At 39.3% G+C, this 14,858-nt stretch overlaps 1 protein-coding gene across 1 annotated transcript in view; it reads left to right on the forward strand.

The window, feature by feature from the left end:
* Positions 1–12,148, forward strand: part of LOC128866252 (diuretic hormone receptor) — a 106,756-nt gene extending 94,608 nt beyond the window's left edge. The window contains exons 11-13 of the mRNA XM_054106836.1: positions 7,055–7,108; positions 7,321–7,534; positions 12,122–12,148. Coding sequence (XP_053962811.1) covers positions 7,055–7,108; positions 7,321–7,534; positions 12,122–12,148 — 295 coding nt within the window. The remainder of the gene's footprint in view (positions 1–7,054; positions 7,109–7,320; positions 7,535–12,121) is intronic.
* Positions 12,149–14,858: the final 2,710 nt, after the last annotated feature.

A 14,858-nucleotide genomic window follows, 5' to 3' on the forward strand; every position in this document is an offset into this window, starting at 1 on the left:
TGTTTAAGTATCGGCCACACTACCGCTTTAAATTGCACACAAATTGGCATCTCCCAGTTCTGTGTACACGTACGAGTTGGCTGTATGCACAAGCAGATGGAATTTTTGCATTTGGTTATTTTACTGTGCCTGCGGGTGCTTTTGTGGCATGCAGATTTCGTGTACACCAGCTCGTACTTTTCGTGCAATTCAAATCTCCAAAATGTGAGCATTTTTGAAGCTTTTGACACTCAGTTCATTCACAGAGCAAACAGGGTGGCTCAAGTACCGGCTTCATTTGAATTTTATGCCAGTCTTTTGCGTTTGAGATGTGAAATATCAGCATAAGTACATCTGTGCAAAGCAAATTGGCTCACTTGATGGTTGTATAGTAGTCAAATTTTTCGATTTTTATGATGCCAGGATTTTCGGGATCTCGTTATTATAATGTCGGGATATCGGGAGTAGTACCGGAACTTAGACATTAATAAATGTTGCAGCAAATAGGCTCACTTCTAAATTTTTTCGATTTTTATGATTCCAGGATTTTCGGGATCTCCTTATTATAATTTCGGGATATCGGGACTAGTACCGGAATTTAGATATTAATAAATTTTGGAAAAATCTTAATTTTTTCACAATCTCACTTCTAAATTTTTTAGATTTTTACAATTCCGCGATTTTCGGGATCCCCTTATTATAATTTCGGGATATCGGGACTAGTATCAGAATTTAGATATTCATTAATTATGCAACAAATCGGCTCATTTATCAATTTTTCAATTTTTACGGTCCCGAAATCGGGATGCCGTTATTATATTTCCGCGATATCGAGACTAGTACTGGAATTTAGATATTTATTAATTTTGCAACAACTTAACTCGAGAAAGTGGTGTAAGTTCATTTTGATAAAAGATTAGTTAATGATAAAAATTGATGTAATTTACTATCAACTTTTTATTTATATACTTTTTCCAAAAAAATCTTTTAAAATTTTCATTGTTTTTATCATTAACTAATTTTTGTCAAAATGGACTTCCACCACTTTCAAAGAAAACGGCTCATATAATAAATAATAAATAAATGGGTTTGAAACATAGTTTTTGGTTTAAAGTGAAATTTAAATTAAATTTATACAGTTTTAAAAATACTTCAGTGTGTACATATCCGATAAAGATAATATTATTGCGTCGATGATGGCATCAGACAAGATCACCTCTTGGCAAAACTCAATTGAATGATTTTTCAAAAACGCTAAGCAACAAAATTAAGTAAAAAGAACAAATCTGTATTTAAATAGTTACAAGAACTAACAAATGAGCAAAGCACAAATTACTCCTCATGGAAATGCAGCAAAAAAACTAAAACAACCATCAGTGCAGAGTGCACTAATCAAGCCACGGGAAAATAAGTGGGCAAAGACTAATAGTCAACAACCTGATGTATTCGCGAATTATCTAGCGGACACATTTACTCCATAAGGCTTGCTAACTTCAAAGTAGGAACACCTTAACAAACGTAAAACTGTAAATGAAATTCCTGCGGGCATTTTAAAGCAACTGTCAAAGAAAACTATTGAGCTCTAAACGCGCATAATAAACGCCACATTTTAGCTGAATTACCATTAAATTTATTGGAAAATGACAAAAGTCATAATGTTCTACAAGTCAGGCAAATCAGCATACGAAGAAACGTCATACCGACCCATCCCATCGCTAATTTGGATTCCGCATAAAACTTTCGGCTATTGATGAAGTCCATAGGATTGTTCGAGTGATAGAGAATGCATTCGAAGAGAAAAAAAACGTGATCTGCTGTATTCCGCGACGTTTTAAAGGCGATTTAAAAAAAAAATGCTGCTTGGAGAATTCGTAGCACCTCCTGCTTGTTTTATGACTTCTTAACATAGAAATAAAAGGTTTTTCCAATAAGAGGTGTTATTTTGATAAAAGATTAATGTTTTCGTTGCTTGTGTGGCACGTAGCGCCGTCTTATTGAAAATAAGCATTGTGCAGATGAATACCATCCAATTCCGGCCATAAAAAATCGTTAATCATCTCTCGATAGCGCAATCCATTCCCCATAACTGTTGTTCCAGCTTCATTTTCGAAAAAGTAAGGGCCAATGACTCCGCCGAAACATAAACCGCACCAAACAGTCATACGTTGAGGATAGCGAGGCTTTTCAAAAGTAACTCTTGGATTTTCTAAGCCCCAGATCCGACAATTTTGCTTGTTGACGAAGCCACCGAGGTGGAAATAGGCCGCATCACTCAAAATGATTTTTCGATGGAATTTCGGATAATTTTCATGCATTTAAACGACCCAATCAGCAAAGACTCGACGTTGTTCTTGTGTTAACTGGACTTATAAGCCTTAAGACTCAAACCTTTATGCAAAATACGGTGTAATCACGTTTTTGGAATGCCTAATTCCAAAGTACGACTAGGAATGGACAAACCTGGGGTTTCTTCAACACTTTCGGCTACAACAGCAATATTTTCGGCTGTTCTTGAGCGACGTGCACGGGTTTTAATCTTCACATCACTAACTTGTAACCCAACAGCTCGAATTATTTCACCAGTTTCTGTATTGCGGTCCAACAAGGTGCTTCACGATGACCAAAAAATGTTCGAGTTTTACGAACCGTCTCTGCCAAATTTTCACCATCTTTATGAATTTAATAATTTCAATGCGTTGTTTATGCGTGTAGCGTTCCATTTTTATTAATGGCGTATTTTTTACTTGTCAAATATCACAAAATGACAGCTTCAAAAGAGACATCTACCGAAATATCGGGCTATTCAAAATAACACCTGTTATTGGATTATTTATTAGATAGATTAAGAAGAAGTTTGAATTTTATTCCAATTTTCGTGAATATTTTTGGCTTGGAGACTGGTTTAAGTCAGGAGACTGCGACGGCCATTCTTAAACATTCACATTCTTGTAATCACTCTTTTGCTTAATTTAAAGACTGCTTACGATTGTTATCCTGCGTAAACTCTCATCTTATGGGCGTTTTTTATCTTAGGAGTTATGTATAGGGAAGCATAACCAATAATCTCACATAGTCCATCGCATACATTTTATCTTTTATTGAAAATATTGGACGTACTCCATCCTACGAAGAGCATATCCTCACCATTATTTATTTGTCATCTATTTTTTCATATATCTGGAATCAAATGCTTTACTTGTGGGTCTGGGAGCAATTGTTTTTCGCAGATCCAATTTTTTTTTGTTTTTTGCCTCAATCCGCCCATAGCACATTTTTCCAGTTTCGAATGAGTTGTTTTCTTGCAAATTGAGGCCTTTTTGTTTCGTTCTTTAAACTCTAGAACGGTGCTTTTCTGGGTGGTCTTGCTGTTAATCTGGCTGCTACCCACCTGTAATGAATTATCTAACTTTTAACTTGCAAATTTAATTCTGTTTTAAGCTCGTTCGATGGCAAGGAAGGCTTAATTTGTCTGTAATGTAGGAGTTTTTGTTTTCCCTTCCCAGAATTTTACATTTTCTTTCTCAAATTTCAACCTTGGGTGCGTTATGAATAGCATTGAAAACCTTTTTCATTGAACATTTCATCGTTTCTCCTATAACCTAGTAACCTATACTTAAAACTTAGTTAATTAATTTTACCTTTATGGGCAACTGGGCGAAATTTATATTCGAAAAATGAAAGTGCACTGTTTTTATTATAGTATAAATTGTAACTGATTAGTTTTTGCTAATTTTGCTTTAAGGACTATGGAGAAAATGTTTGGTTTCCTATGAAATAAAATATGCTCTCATTTAATATAAATTTAAAAATTTTCTTATAAGCTTTCCACTGTAAAGGTAGAATCAAAATTGTTGCGATCAGAAATGAGTCCACCGCTAATGCATTGGCATCTGGTGGTAGTTACTTTCTTGCGCCCTCCAGTGATGCATTGCAAGCCAACAATGGCTTGCTTGAAAAGTCTTGATCAAAAAGGTGTGTGTTAAAGTTTCGTGAGATAGCTTGCACAACTATTGTCTCTGACCAGCCATCGATATCAAAAACTCAACATTAAGGGCGAGAATTTTCAATAAATTATGTACTTATGTATATATAAATTTCAGATTTTTCGTTAACAATATCCAAGTGGCTTAAAAATTGAAGCAAACCGGCTACATATCTGCCTCTCAGTTTGGATTCCAGCGCCACATTGCAACTGAAATTTGACCTCATACGACGGTTTTTACGGGTTTGTGCATGAAAGTTTAAATGACAGAAAAAAGTCACTTCTAATAGGAGTAGTGACCGCTCCTCAGAAGGCAATGGCAAACCTCCGCCATGAAAACAAATTGGAGGAAGAGCTTGACCAAGCAAATAACAAATCAGTAACGCACCCATTTTAGATTTATACGTTTATATCGACTGTTGTGGGCCCTTTATGCCTTAAAAATATTCAGGCTACTTAGTAAATATTCTGTGAGCCTGTCGAATGATAAGTCAGATTTGTTTATTTATTTATCTCCTAAGGCAATGAATATCACAGATTCTTATAGGTTAAGCACACATATTTTAAGGTTAGCAGGCATTAAAAAGAAAAGAAATTCCTAATAAATTATTTATAAGAAAAATTCAAAACTTTCAACAGGCGATGTTTTGAACATGAAAAATCCATTTTAACAAATTTAGAGGCTTTATTGAACTCAATTAAGGCTGTAGTAATAAAAGCACTTCGAGCATAAAGCGATTTTGAGTGACCAACATAGATCAAAACTCCGAACTACAAAGAGCTCTGACCGAAATTTTAAAGAAAATTTCGTAAAACAAATATTGGGAAGCTGAGTAGGCTCCAAAGTTAACCAATACAGCTGGGGCTAATATTTTCCGCGGATGAACTTGTTCAAGAAGAGGAGCACCTGTATTTTATAACGAAATTTCGCTGCTGCCAAAATACAATACTGAATTTGTCGGGTGCCGCCAATTGCAGCTTTAACTTCTGCAGCGAATCTTCCGTAACTCCTTTCGTTCTTATCATTTAAATAAAAATAAACAAATAATTGCAGCGTACACTTCTCTTTAGGCATTTGGCCGAGCTCCTCCTCCTATTTGTGGAGTGCGTCTAGATGTTGTTTTAAGTCGACTCCGAGTTGCTAGTGGAGTTGCATATGCGTTAGAGGTCACTGAAGGTTCACCCACTCTCTCCATTTTAGCATTCCTATCAAAGCAGAAAATCCTGCGAGTCGGCCCTGCAAAACCTTGTTGCTAGGATAGAGCAGGCCATCGACAGGAGGGACTACGCTATAGGTATCTTTTTGGATATAGAGGGGGCTTTTGAAAATGCAACTTTCGACAGTATGTGCAGCTCTGCCAGTAGACATGGTGCAGACCGTCACGGTCTGCGCGAAGGAGGATCTGCTGGTGTCGTCCGGGGTTAATAGAAGCTGCCCCCAAGGTGGTATGCTATCTCCATTGCTCTGGTGCATGGTGATCGATCCCCTACCCACGACCTTAAATGATACTGGAGTCTACACACAAGCATATGCGGACGACGTTGCCTGTTTGTTAACGGGCCCATCGCTTATGAACATCTGTAGAAAAGTGCAGAAATTTTCTGGATATGATTGACACTTGGTGCTGTGCGAATGGGCTATCGGCAAACCCCACCAAAACTGGCATTGTCCTCTTTACCAGAAGGAAGAAGCTTGATGGACTCGTTCTGCCTAAGCTAAAAGGAGTCACAGTCCAGCTATCCAAAGAAATCAAATGTTTTGGAGTAATCCTCGATAGTAAGCTCCTATGGAAATCACACGTTGAAAAAAAGACATCCAAAGCACTGACAGCTATCTGGCAAAGCAAATGTGTTTTTGGGAAAACGTGGGGTATTCCTCCTAACAAGGTCTTATGGATCTACACGGTCTGGACGAGTAAACTCTCTCTCGTGGGAGTCAGGAGGACCTAATCGAGACTACAACGCACTGTGGCCATCTGTTGCCCCGGAGCTTTTCCGACTACTTCAGGCCCAGCATTAGATGCTTTGATTAGGCTATCCCCACTTAATACTTTCATCCCAGGAAAGGTCTTGAAGGTCATCTACAGGCTGAAACACAATGGTAACTGGTATGGCCCCTGTCCGGCGTTCGAAAACAGAGAAGGCATGGACTTCGTTCCAACGATTCTCTCCATGCCCCTTGACTCCATGCCATCAAGAGTCGTACTTGACAAGAGATACAGTGTTGTGCTACCAGAGGCTCAATTGTGGTCAAACTCTGAAAATGAGCCCGGCAAACACTGTTTTCGCATTTTACGGATGGCTCCAGGACCGAGCATGACTCCGGCTCTGGGGTCTACGTGGAATCCAGCGGAACAAAATTGCACTTTGCTCTGGAATGCATGCATTTGTGTTTCAAGCGGGGGTGTATGCAGTCCAAGAAGCGATGAACTTTGTTAAGGATAACAGATGGACGGGCAGATTTATATGTGTCTGCAGCGATAGCCAAGCTGCGCTCATGGCCTTAAACAGCCCCCCAACCACAACAGGGGTAGTCGAGTCCTGTAAATCCAGGCTGAACTATGTCGGTAATAGCCTGATGCTAACATGAGTCCCGGAACACGTGGGTATCGTAGGTAACGAGACCTTTGACTTCTTCGCTAGCCGTGTTACCACTCCCTTCTGCGGCCATCAAAGCCACGGTTAGCAAATGGGTAACTACAACCAACAAGGGAGCTTGACAGGCTGAGAAAGGCTGCAGATCGACTAAGCTGATGTTATCTGCCATGTCCGATTGACTGTCGCAAACCCTTCTGTCATTAAGCAGAAAGGAGTGCCGGCAGAACCATTTACCATCAGAAAATACCATGAAACTTCTTGTCAGCTACTAATCGAGCAAACAATAAATTTGTTCGTTTAGCGATAAATAAATATAATAGGTATTTTAGTTTTTAGAATCAAAAATTATAGATGAAAAGAGATATATTGAATATGCGAATTATGAGAAATAAATAGTTTAAGCTACCCTTTAATTGTTGAAAAATCTTCTGCGCATTATTCAATTATGGGTAACTCAATCAAATTTTTTTTTTATTTATTTTAAAATTTTCGCAGGTATACCACGAAAAGTTTCTCAAAGGATTGCTCACCGCGGACGGAAAGCACACGGTATGTAATTTTTTTGAAAACCTAAATAAATAATCCGTATGAAATAATCCAAGTCAATCCGCTTGTGAATGAGCAGCTCCATTGAAATGAATAATTAAAAGAGAAACATTTCTTGCAATTTTACTTGTGTTTTATTTCTTTTTTTAATTACAGTTTTTCATTTGCCATCGCATAATATTTGTGCTGCGTTTGTTTTGCTTTGTTCGTTCCAGGCCACTCACCGCTTACTACGGCAAAGGCAAGCGTGAATCCTGCGTATCATCGGCCACAACCACCACCCTGTTGGGTCAAAACCAGAATCTCTCTTTAAATGTGAATACCAGCGCACAAATGGCGATGCAACGCGGCTCAAACGGTGCTTTGCATATGATGCCCACAGTTACGGCACTAACCATTATGCCACGGGCGATTAGTCCGCTCATGAAGGTACATAACACACACAAGCACACATTTTTCCATCTCTATGCTGGGTGATGATTCATGGGCAGCTGGATAGCCAGCCAACTCGCAACCTCTCTGCGCTGCTCAATTTGCATTTTACCGATTTTCCTGCGTACTACACCTGCCGGTGCTTGCTGGATTTCCATTTCATTCAAATGGTTTCGCTGGTGAAACTGTTGCGTGTTATTGCGTTAGTGCGGCGCGAAACTATGTAAATACAAATAAGATGCACGAGCGGAGAGGGGTCGATTATTGTACAAGTGTTGGAAGCACATTTTCAAGGGATTTAAAAAAGTTGCAAGCGACTTTTTTCATTTATGTTTTGCACTTTGGGCGAGAACGTGCCTGACGGCGATGTGGCAACATTGTTTCCGTTGTTAAGAAAATATGATCTCAGAGAAAATGGAGTGTCAGTTGTTACAAAAAAAAAACAGAAAACGAAATAACTGAACTGAGTGAACTGAGTGAATGAATGACTTTTTAGGTTTTTTTAAAGTAAAGTTGCGAAGCTTTAGGTAATATTTACTACTGAGTTTTGAAGGTAAAATTTTCAAGATTTGTAAGATATTTTCTAAAGCAATCAAGGGACTTCATTTACAATAAACTTAATTAGGCATATTTTTGCTTTCTCTTCTTCTTCTTAATTGGCACGATAACCGCTTAGGGGGCGTCCATAAATTACGTGAGATGTTTAAGGGGGGGAGGGGGTCGAGTCAAATCTCATCTAATCTTACGTTGGAGAGAGGGGGGGTCTCGGCAAATATCACGCAATTTTTTTTTCTGATTGAAACAAAAAAATTGTACATGATTAAGATTTAATCTCAAGCGTAATCGTAGTATGATTAAGATCATTCACTAATTCGTTCGAAAGAAAATAATTTCATTCATACTTCGACGTTATACATTACTACTGTCAAACCACCATATTTGTTTTATACCAAATAGCTCAATTTAATCTGAATTTGCGGTACAGTGTAGCCAGTCGGTTGTTTTCGCGCCACTATGAGCCGAACGCCCTATCACTCAGGTTGACGTTTGACAATTCCGGACTTTAAAGAACATGACGGAAAATCATTTGCTCCATTTCTAATACGCGTACCGATTGAACCGCTGAATGCCTTTATCAGCACGCCTATTGATCTCTATTGCCCAAGTATACGTGATGATTTAGAGAAAATATGCTGCAGTACATGCGGTATTTACTTCGCATCTATCACAAGAGCTGCAGAGCACAAGAGAGCAGCTCACATTGCACCAGCTAAGCAAGCTCGTATATTCCGCAAAGTGCGACCCTCACGGATTGTCACAAGACGAGCTAATGAGTTACTGTGCGCAAGCGTCAACGGCTTAGAGTGGCTAGATTAGAACGAAGTTGAAGGAGCACATGATTTTACTGAAAATCATATGGACATGTTGGTCCCAATAGTCTCTCTTGAAACCGCGCATGATTCTCCATGGACTGAATTAGAGTAGATATTCTTTTGTTAATCGCAGTAGTTACGATTTAAGTCTTCTATTGTTAAATTTTTATTACACTTATAACTCTCAGCAATATTGATTACTAGTCTTAACTAGTCGTAAATAAAAGCACGAAGCAATTTTTTTTCTTTTTACAATAACAATCTAACGCGTTTACATAAGAAACCCACATTTTGAAAAATCTCACGTGAGATTGGGGGATGGGGGAAGGGGTTGAATAAAATCTCACGACATCTCACCAGGGGGGGAGGGAGGGTCAGAAAGTTGAAAAAAACACCTCACGTAATTTATGGACGCCCCCTTACGCGATTTTGCCCGAGTTTTACAAAGAAAGAAAAAATCTTCTTCATCATTTTTGGCTTGAGGCTTGAACCGATGTACTCCGAATGGTAGTCACGATACAGTGCCCGCATAAAAATCTATAAAAAAATATTGTAGTTCACAATCAAATGAAAACCATATAATGTAAAGCTTCAGGCTTAGTAAATCATATTTAAATTTTTTTTCATTTCATTAAATTTTCAACCCTGTTCCTAATTTTCAAATATCCTGATAGGTATTTATCTAAATTCATGCCATTGATTCAGACTTCCAAATATACTAAAATAAATTGTTAGTCCATAAAATTTGCAGCTAATGATTTTTGATTATTCAATAATCAGCAAAGAACTCCGTGGAAATTTGTATACCCAGAGCCTAGTCTTTTAACATATGCATTTTTCTAGCTAATGGAACTTTTTATAACAAAAAACAAGTAGATTTTTTTCATGTGGCAGATAAAGCTTTTCATTGTTAGAAAAAAAAATTGTCAAAAATCAACGGTATTTTGTAGTCACTTGAAACTTGCACTTTGTTCTACTAGACTGCGTACCCGGAAAAATCTGGTTAAAATTTAGAAGGTTTTGATGAAATTTTGAAAAAATTTGTACAAGGTTTGACACTTCGCGTTATATGGTTTTTGTTATAAGATGAACTATGAAAATTATATATAAAATAATAGAGTTGTGTTTTTTACAAGTAGCCTTTAAATCAAATAGAATTTAAGTGGCCTGTGAAACATTTATTTGAGCTTTCTCCATTATAAAATCAAATTGTACCGAGGAAAGTCGGCAAAATTCCGAAATTCCTTTTTTTTTTGTTTTTGTTTTGTCGGGACAGACTAGCATGTGCAGCACTCAGACACAATTAAATCCATTGTACCCCACTCGAATTCCCTTTTTAATATTCTTTAAATCTACCCGACGTCCGAAAAAATCTGAGTAGATCTTCTGGTGCCAAGGAACCAAGGTGGTCGCTTCTAAACACATCAGTGCCAAAGACCTCAAGCCTTATTCGAGCGAAGGCGGGGCAGACGCGCAGAAAGGAGTCCGCCGTCTCATACTCCTCTCCACATGCTGGGCAGAGTGCCCACCTTTTCCATATGCTTGGCCCATAGAAAGCGGCCGGTCATCAGTCCAACCAACCTCCTACAGTCTCCTCTGCTTAGTGACAGGAGGAACTGCGACAGTCGGTCGGACATGACAGGTAACATCGGTTTTGTCGATCTGCAGCCTCTCTTACCCTATCAAGCTCGCTTGTGGGTCAGAGTAAGCCGTTTCCTAACCGTGGCTTTGATGGCTGCAGAAAGGAGTGGCAGAACGGGCTCCGAGGACAACTTTGTTTGTCTGGCTAAAGAGTCAGAGATCTCGTTACCCGCGATACCCACGTGACCCGGAACCCTTATTAGCATCAGGCTATTACGTCTACCGTCAGCCTGGATTTGCAGGAATCGACTACCCTTGAAGTGGTTGGGGGGCTGTCTAAGCCATGACACTGCCCAATGAGATGCCTAGAGCTTCTACTAAACTCTACTATTTCAGTCACTCGATGACTTTTCAATACGATATTCTGTATTTCTGCTGTTTTTGCACGTCCTTGACGTGGATCGTCCGCAATGCTTGTACGACGACGTTTAAATTCAGCAACCCATATTTCTACTGTACTAAATGACTAAACAGAAATTCTATCACTGCACGATACTTGATTTTTGCCATTGTAGAAAATATGGTGGTGTGCCAAAACCTCAGCTCTCAAACTTCGTGGGTGTTCACACGGGGCACTATACGCGAGGCATGCATGTCGTGAGGCTTGGAATTACTTCGAGTCCTTTTTACGTCAGCTGTATGGAGGATGAGCTGTTATCTCCTTAGCTGCCTTGCTTTCGTGGGACTTAGATTTAAGCATCCTGGTTCTCACTTGTCACAATGTCAGCCTTGAAATCCAACGTAGAATCTCTCTTGCCAACAAGTGCTACCTTGGGCTAAGTAGGCAATTGAGTAGTAAAGTGCTCTCTCGACGAACAAAACTAACACTCTGTGTACAAGACTCTCATCATACCCGTCCTAACTTATGGAGAAGTGTGTACGATGACAACATCCGATGAAGCGACGCTTGAAGTGTTTGAGAGAAAGATTCTGCGTAAGATTTTTGGACCTTTGCACGTTGGCAACGGCGAATATCGCAGATGAGCTGTATGAGCTTTACGACGACATAGACATAGCGCAGCCAATAAAGATCCATCGGCTACGTTGGCTGGGTCATGTCGTCCAAATGGATACAAACGCTCCGGCTCTGAAAGTAATCGATGAGGTACTATTTGATGGTGGCAGACGAAGAGGAAGGCCCTTCCTACGTTGGAAAGATCAGGAGGGGAAGGACTTAGCTTCACTTGATGTTTCCAACTGGCGCCGGTTAGCACGAGAAAGAAACGACTGGCGCGCTTTGTTGATCTCGGCCAAAATCGCGTAAGCGGTTATCGCGCCAATTAAGAAGAAGAAGAAGGTTCTCACTTCTTTCCTACGCCTGCTGGTAAAGCAGACTTTGATTTAAAAAATCTGATGAACTCTTCATCAGCGACATAAAGCGGCTAAGATAGCCGCAAATCAGTCACTGTTCGTAACCCACAAATACTTAACCCCCTCCTCCTCCTTTACGGCATATATTTCTTTGCTGTTTTAGGCGGCTACAATCTAATACATTATATTACATTTTCTTTCGATAAACAGTTTATTCTTTCTATTAACAAACTTATCTCTTTCCTCATTTATTTTGCAGCAAAGGCTAGAGGAAAATGCCGTATAAAACAGTGTGAGTTTCGCTCGAAATTAAACCAATTACTTATATTAGTATAAAATTTATGAAGAAAGCAAAAATAAAAATATGCAGTTATTGCGGCATAAGAAATGGGAAATTAATGAACGCGAACTAACGAATTTATTATAAGAACTACAACTTTTTTATATAAATGTATAGGCACTGTTGTATAGAGTGATAGATGTAAATGTAAATTCATAAGTAATATGTAAATATATGTAAAAACAAGTAATTGCACTCACACAACTGTAGCTAATTAAAGTTATGTATAAATTGAAGAAAAAATTGAATATTGAATAGAAAATGGAAATTGATATTGAGCTTCTTGTCGAATATTGAGAGATAATGACTTGAAATTTGTAAATTTATTCCAGTCAAATAATGTTGTATCTATGTATATGTATATTGCAAATCTCGCACTTGCTGCAAGGGTGCATAATCCAAAAAAACAAAATTTGGAGAAAAACAGCTTAAACGTTTTCAATGCCTGATTTACTTAGATGGCAATGGCACTACAGTCGTATGTTTTGGTCAAATTTAAAACATTGCGCTATTTAGCTCGGTTTCCTTGTTTTCTCGCGTCAGTTGGTGAAACCGAGTACTGTCAGGTTATGCCTCACTTGATCTCCCCAACGTAGAATAGGTCTTCCTCGTCATCCACCAGTGGGTTCCCTCTCGAAGAACTGCTGTGCCGGAGCGCAGCCGCTGTATTTTAATACGATTCACTACGAGTATTTCTATATCTCGGCATAGCTCATACAGCTCACTGTTCCATCGGGTACGGAGCTCATTCGGAAAATTTTTCTCTCGAACGCTCCCAGTGCTATATATAAGGACGAGGTTGATTAGGCTTTTGTACAGCACTTGTTTTCGTTTTCCGAGAGAGGGCTCTGCTTCTCAATTGCCTACTGAGCCCAAAGTAAACCTGTTGACAAGAGTTATTCTTCGTTTAATCTGTAGGCTGACGTCGCTCCAGTTGTCAACACTGGTACTTAGATAAACAAAGATCTTCACCATTTCCAATTCGCGGTTTGCAACCAGTGACGTGTTGTCCAAGACGCGAGGACTTTTTGTATGTTGACAGCAGGTACTTTATTTCACTCCCATTCACCGCAAGACCCACTGTTTCTGCTTCCTTCTTTAGACTAGAATGCGCTGAAATACACCGCGGTTGTTCAGGAGGCTGACAATATCAATATCGTTAGCATATGCCAATAGTATGACTCTTTTGTAGTAGATAGTACCAAAGCGGTTCAACTCAGCAGTACGAATAATTTTTTCCAGTAGAAAATGAAAGAAATTACACGAAAGGTAATCGCCTTGTCTGAAACCTCGCCTGGTATCAAACGGCTCCGAGAGGTTCTATGCGATACCGATTTACGGTAGTTCTCTGACGGAGCTTTCCGTAGTGCTCAACGTCAATTTACACTGCCGTATACGATTTAAGGGGATAATAAAATCAGACTTAGCGGCGTAGAAGCAGTTCCTGTTTGTGCTATCAAAAGCAGCTTGGAAATCGAAAAAATCTGGTGTGTGTCGATTTATCGTACCTGGGTTTTCTCTAGCATTTAGCGTAGCGTGAAGATCTGGTCAATAGTAAACTTACCAGGCCTGAAGCCTCACTGATAAGGTTTAATTAGTTCTTTGACGACGGAATTCAGTCTTTCACATAATGCGCTTCATAAAATCTTGTACGTGACGTTAAAAGACTAATCCCACGGTAATTTGCGCAGTTAGTCAAATCACCCTTCTTAAAGATTGGGCAGAGCACGCTTATGTCACAGTTATTGTTGTTGTTGTAGCAGTTAAACATTCTATACATCTATGAATGATGTTGGAGTGAATGATGGAGTATGGGAGTGATGCTGGAGTGACAATCCTTAGCCGAATATATACCCGGGTCGTTCCGGTAACGTAGAACCGACTGTCATGGGAACAAGGTTCCGACCATATTTTGCAGACCAACTGGTGCATGCGGTGTGCCAGTTCCTCGCCTCCAGCTTTGAATTGCCGTACTGGTAGTAGGTCGGTTCCTCCAGATTTGTTATTTTTTAACTGCGGGCCTCATCTCTTCAAGGGCGGATGGTGTTACGACCATTCCGTCGTCTACGACTAGGGTATCGGTCTCAGCTTCGTCTGCCACACTGCTACTGCCACCGTTGTGCGAAGGGATTCACCCATAACCCAATCATGACCTGGACATCTGTTATCAGATTGTAGTTTTCGTCTTTGTAGGAACTGACTCCGGCCTTGAAACCTTCTGTTTGGCGCTTTACTTTTGGAAAAATTTTCGGGTCATGTTCCTGTCGCCCAGCATCTCCAGCTCTTCGCACTCACGTTTTTCCATTTCCCGTGTCTTGCGCCTGAAAATACGCCTCTCTTCCCTCCTCGCTTCGCAGTATTGCTCTTAATTATTACTCTAATTAAAATTAATTATTCTATCGAAGTCCCTATCAAACATATGTGACACTTGTGAACAAGACAGCTGCTGTATACAAACAGACAAGCAATGGAGAGCGTAAGGGTTCTAATAAAGATTTCCATTACTCAAAATCCTTAATTTTTGTTTAGAAAAAAAAATTATTTCCAAAAAACAAAAACAGAATTAGAAGATTAATTTTGTGCCACCTTGTAAAAGCAAAGCAGGCTTACATCTAATGAGTTTGTTTTGGATTATGACACTCTTGCAACAAATGAG

Source organism: Anastrepha ludens, chromosome 6 (assembly GCF_028408465.1).
Source record: "Anastrepha ludens isolate Willacy chromosome 6, idAnaLude1.1, whole genome shotgun sequence".
NCBI lineage: Eukaryota > Metazoa > Arthropoda > Insecta > Diptera > Tephritidae > Anastrepha > Anastrepha ludens.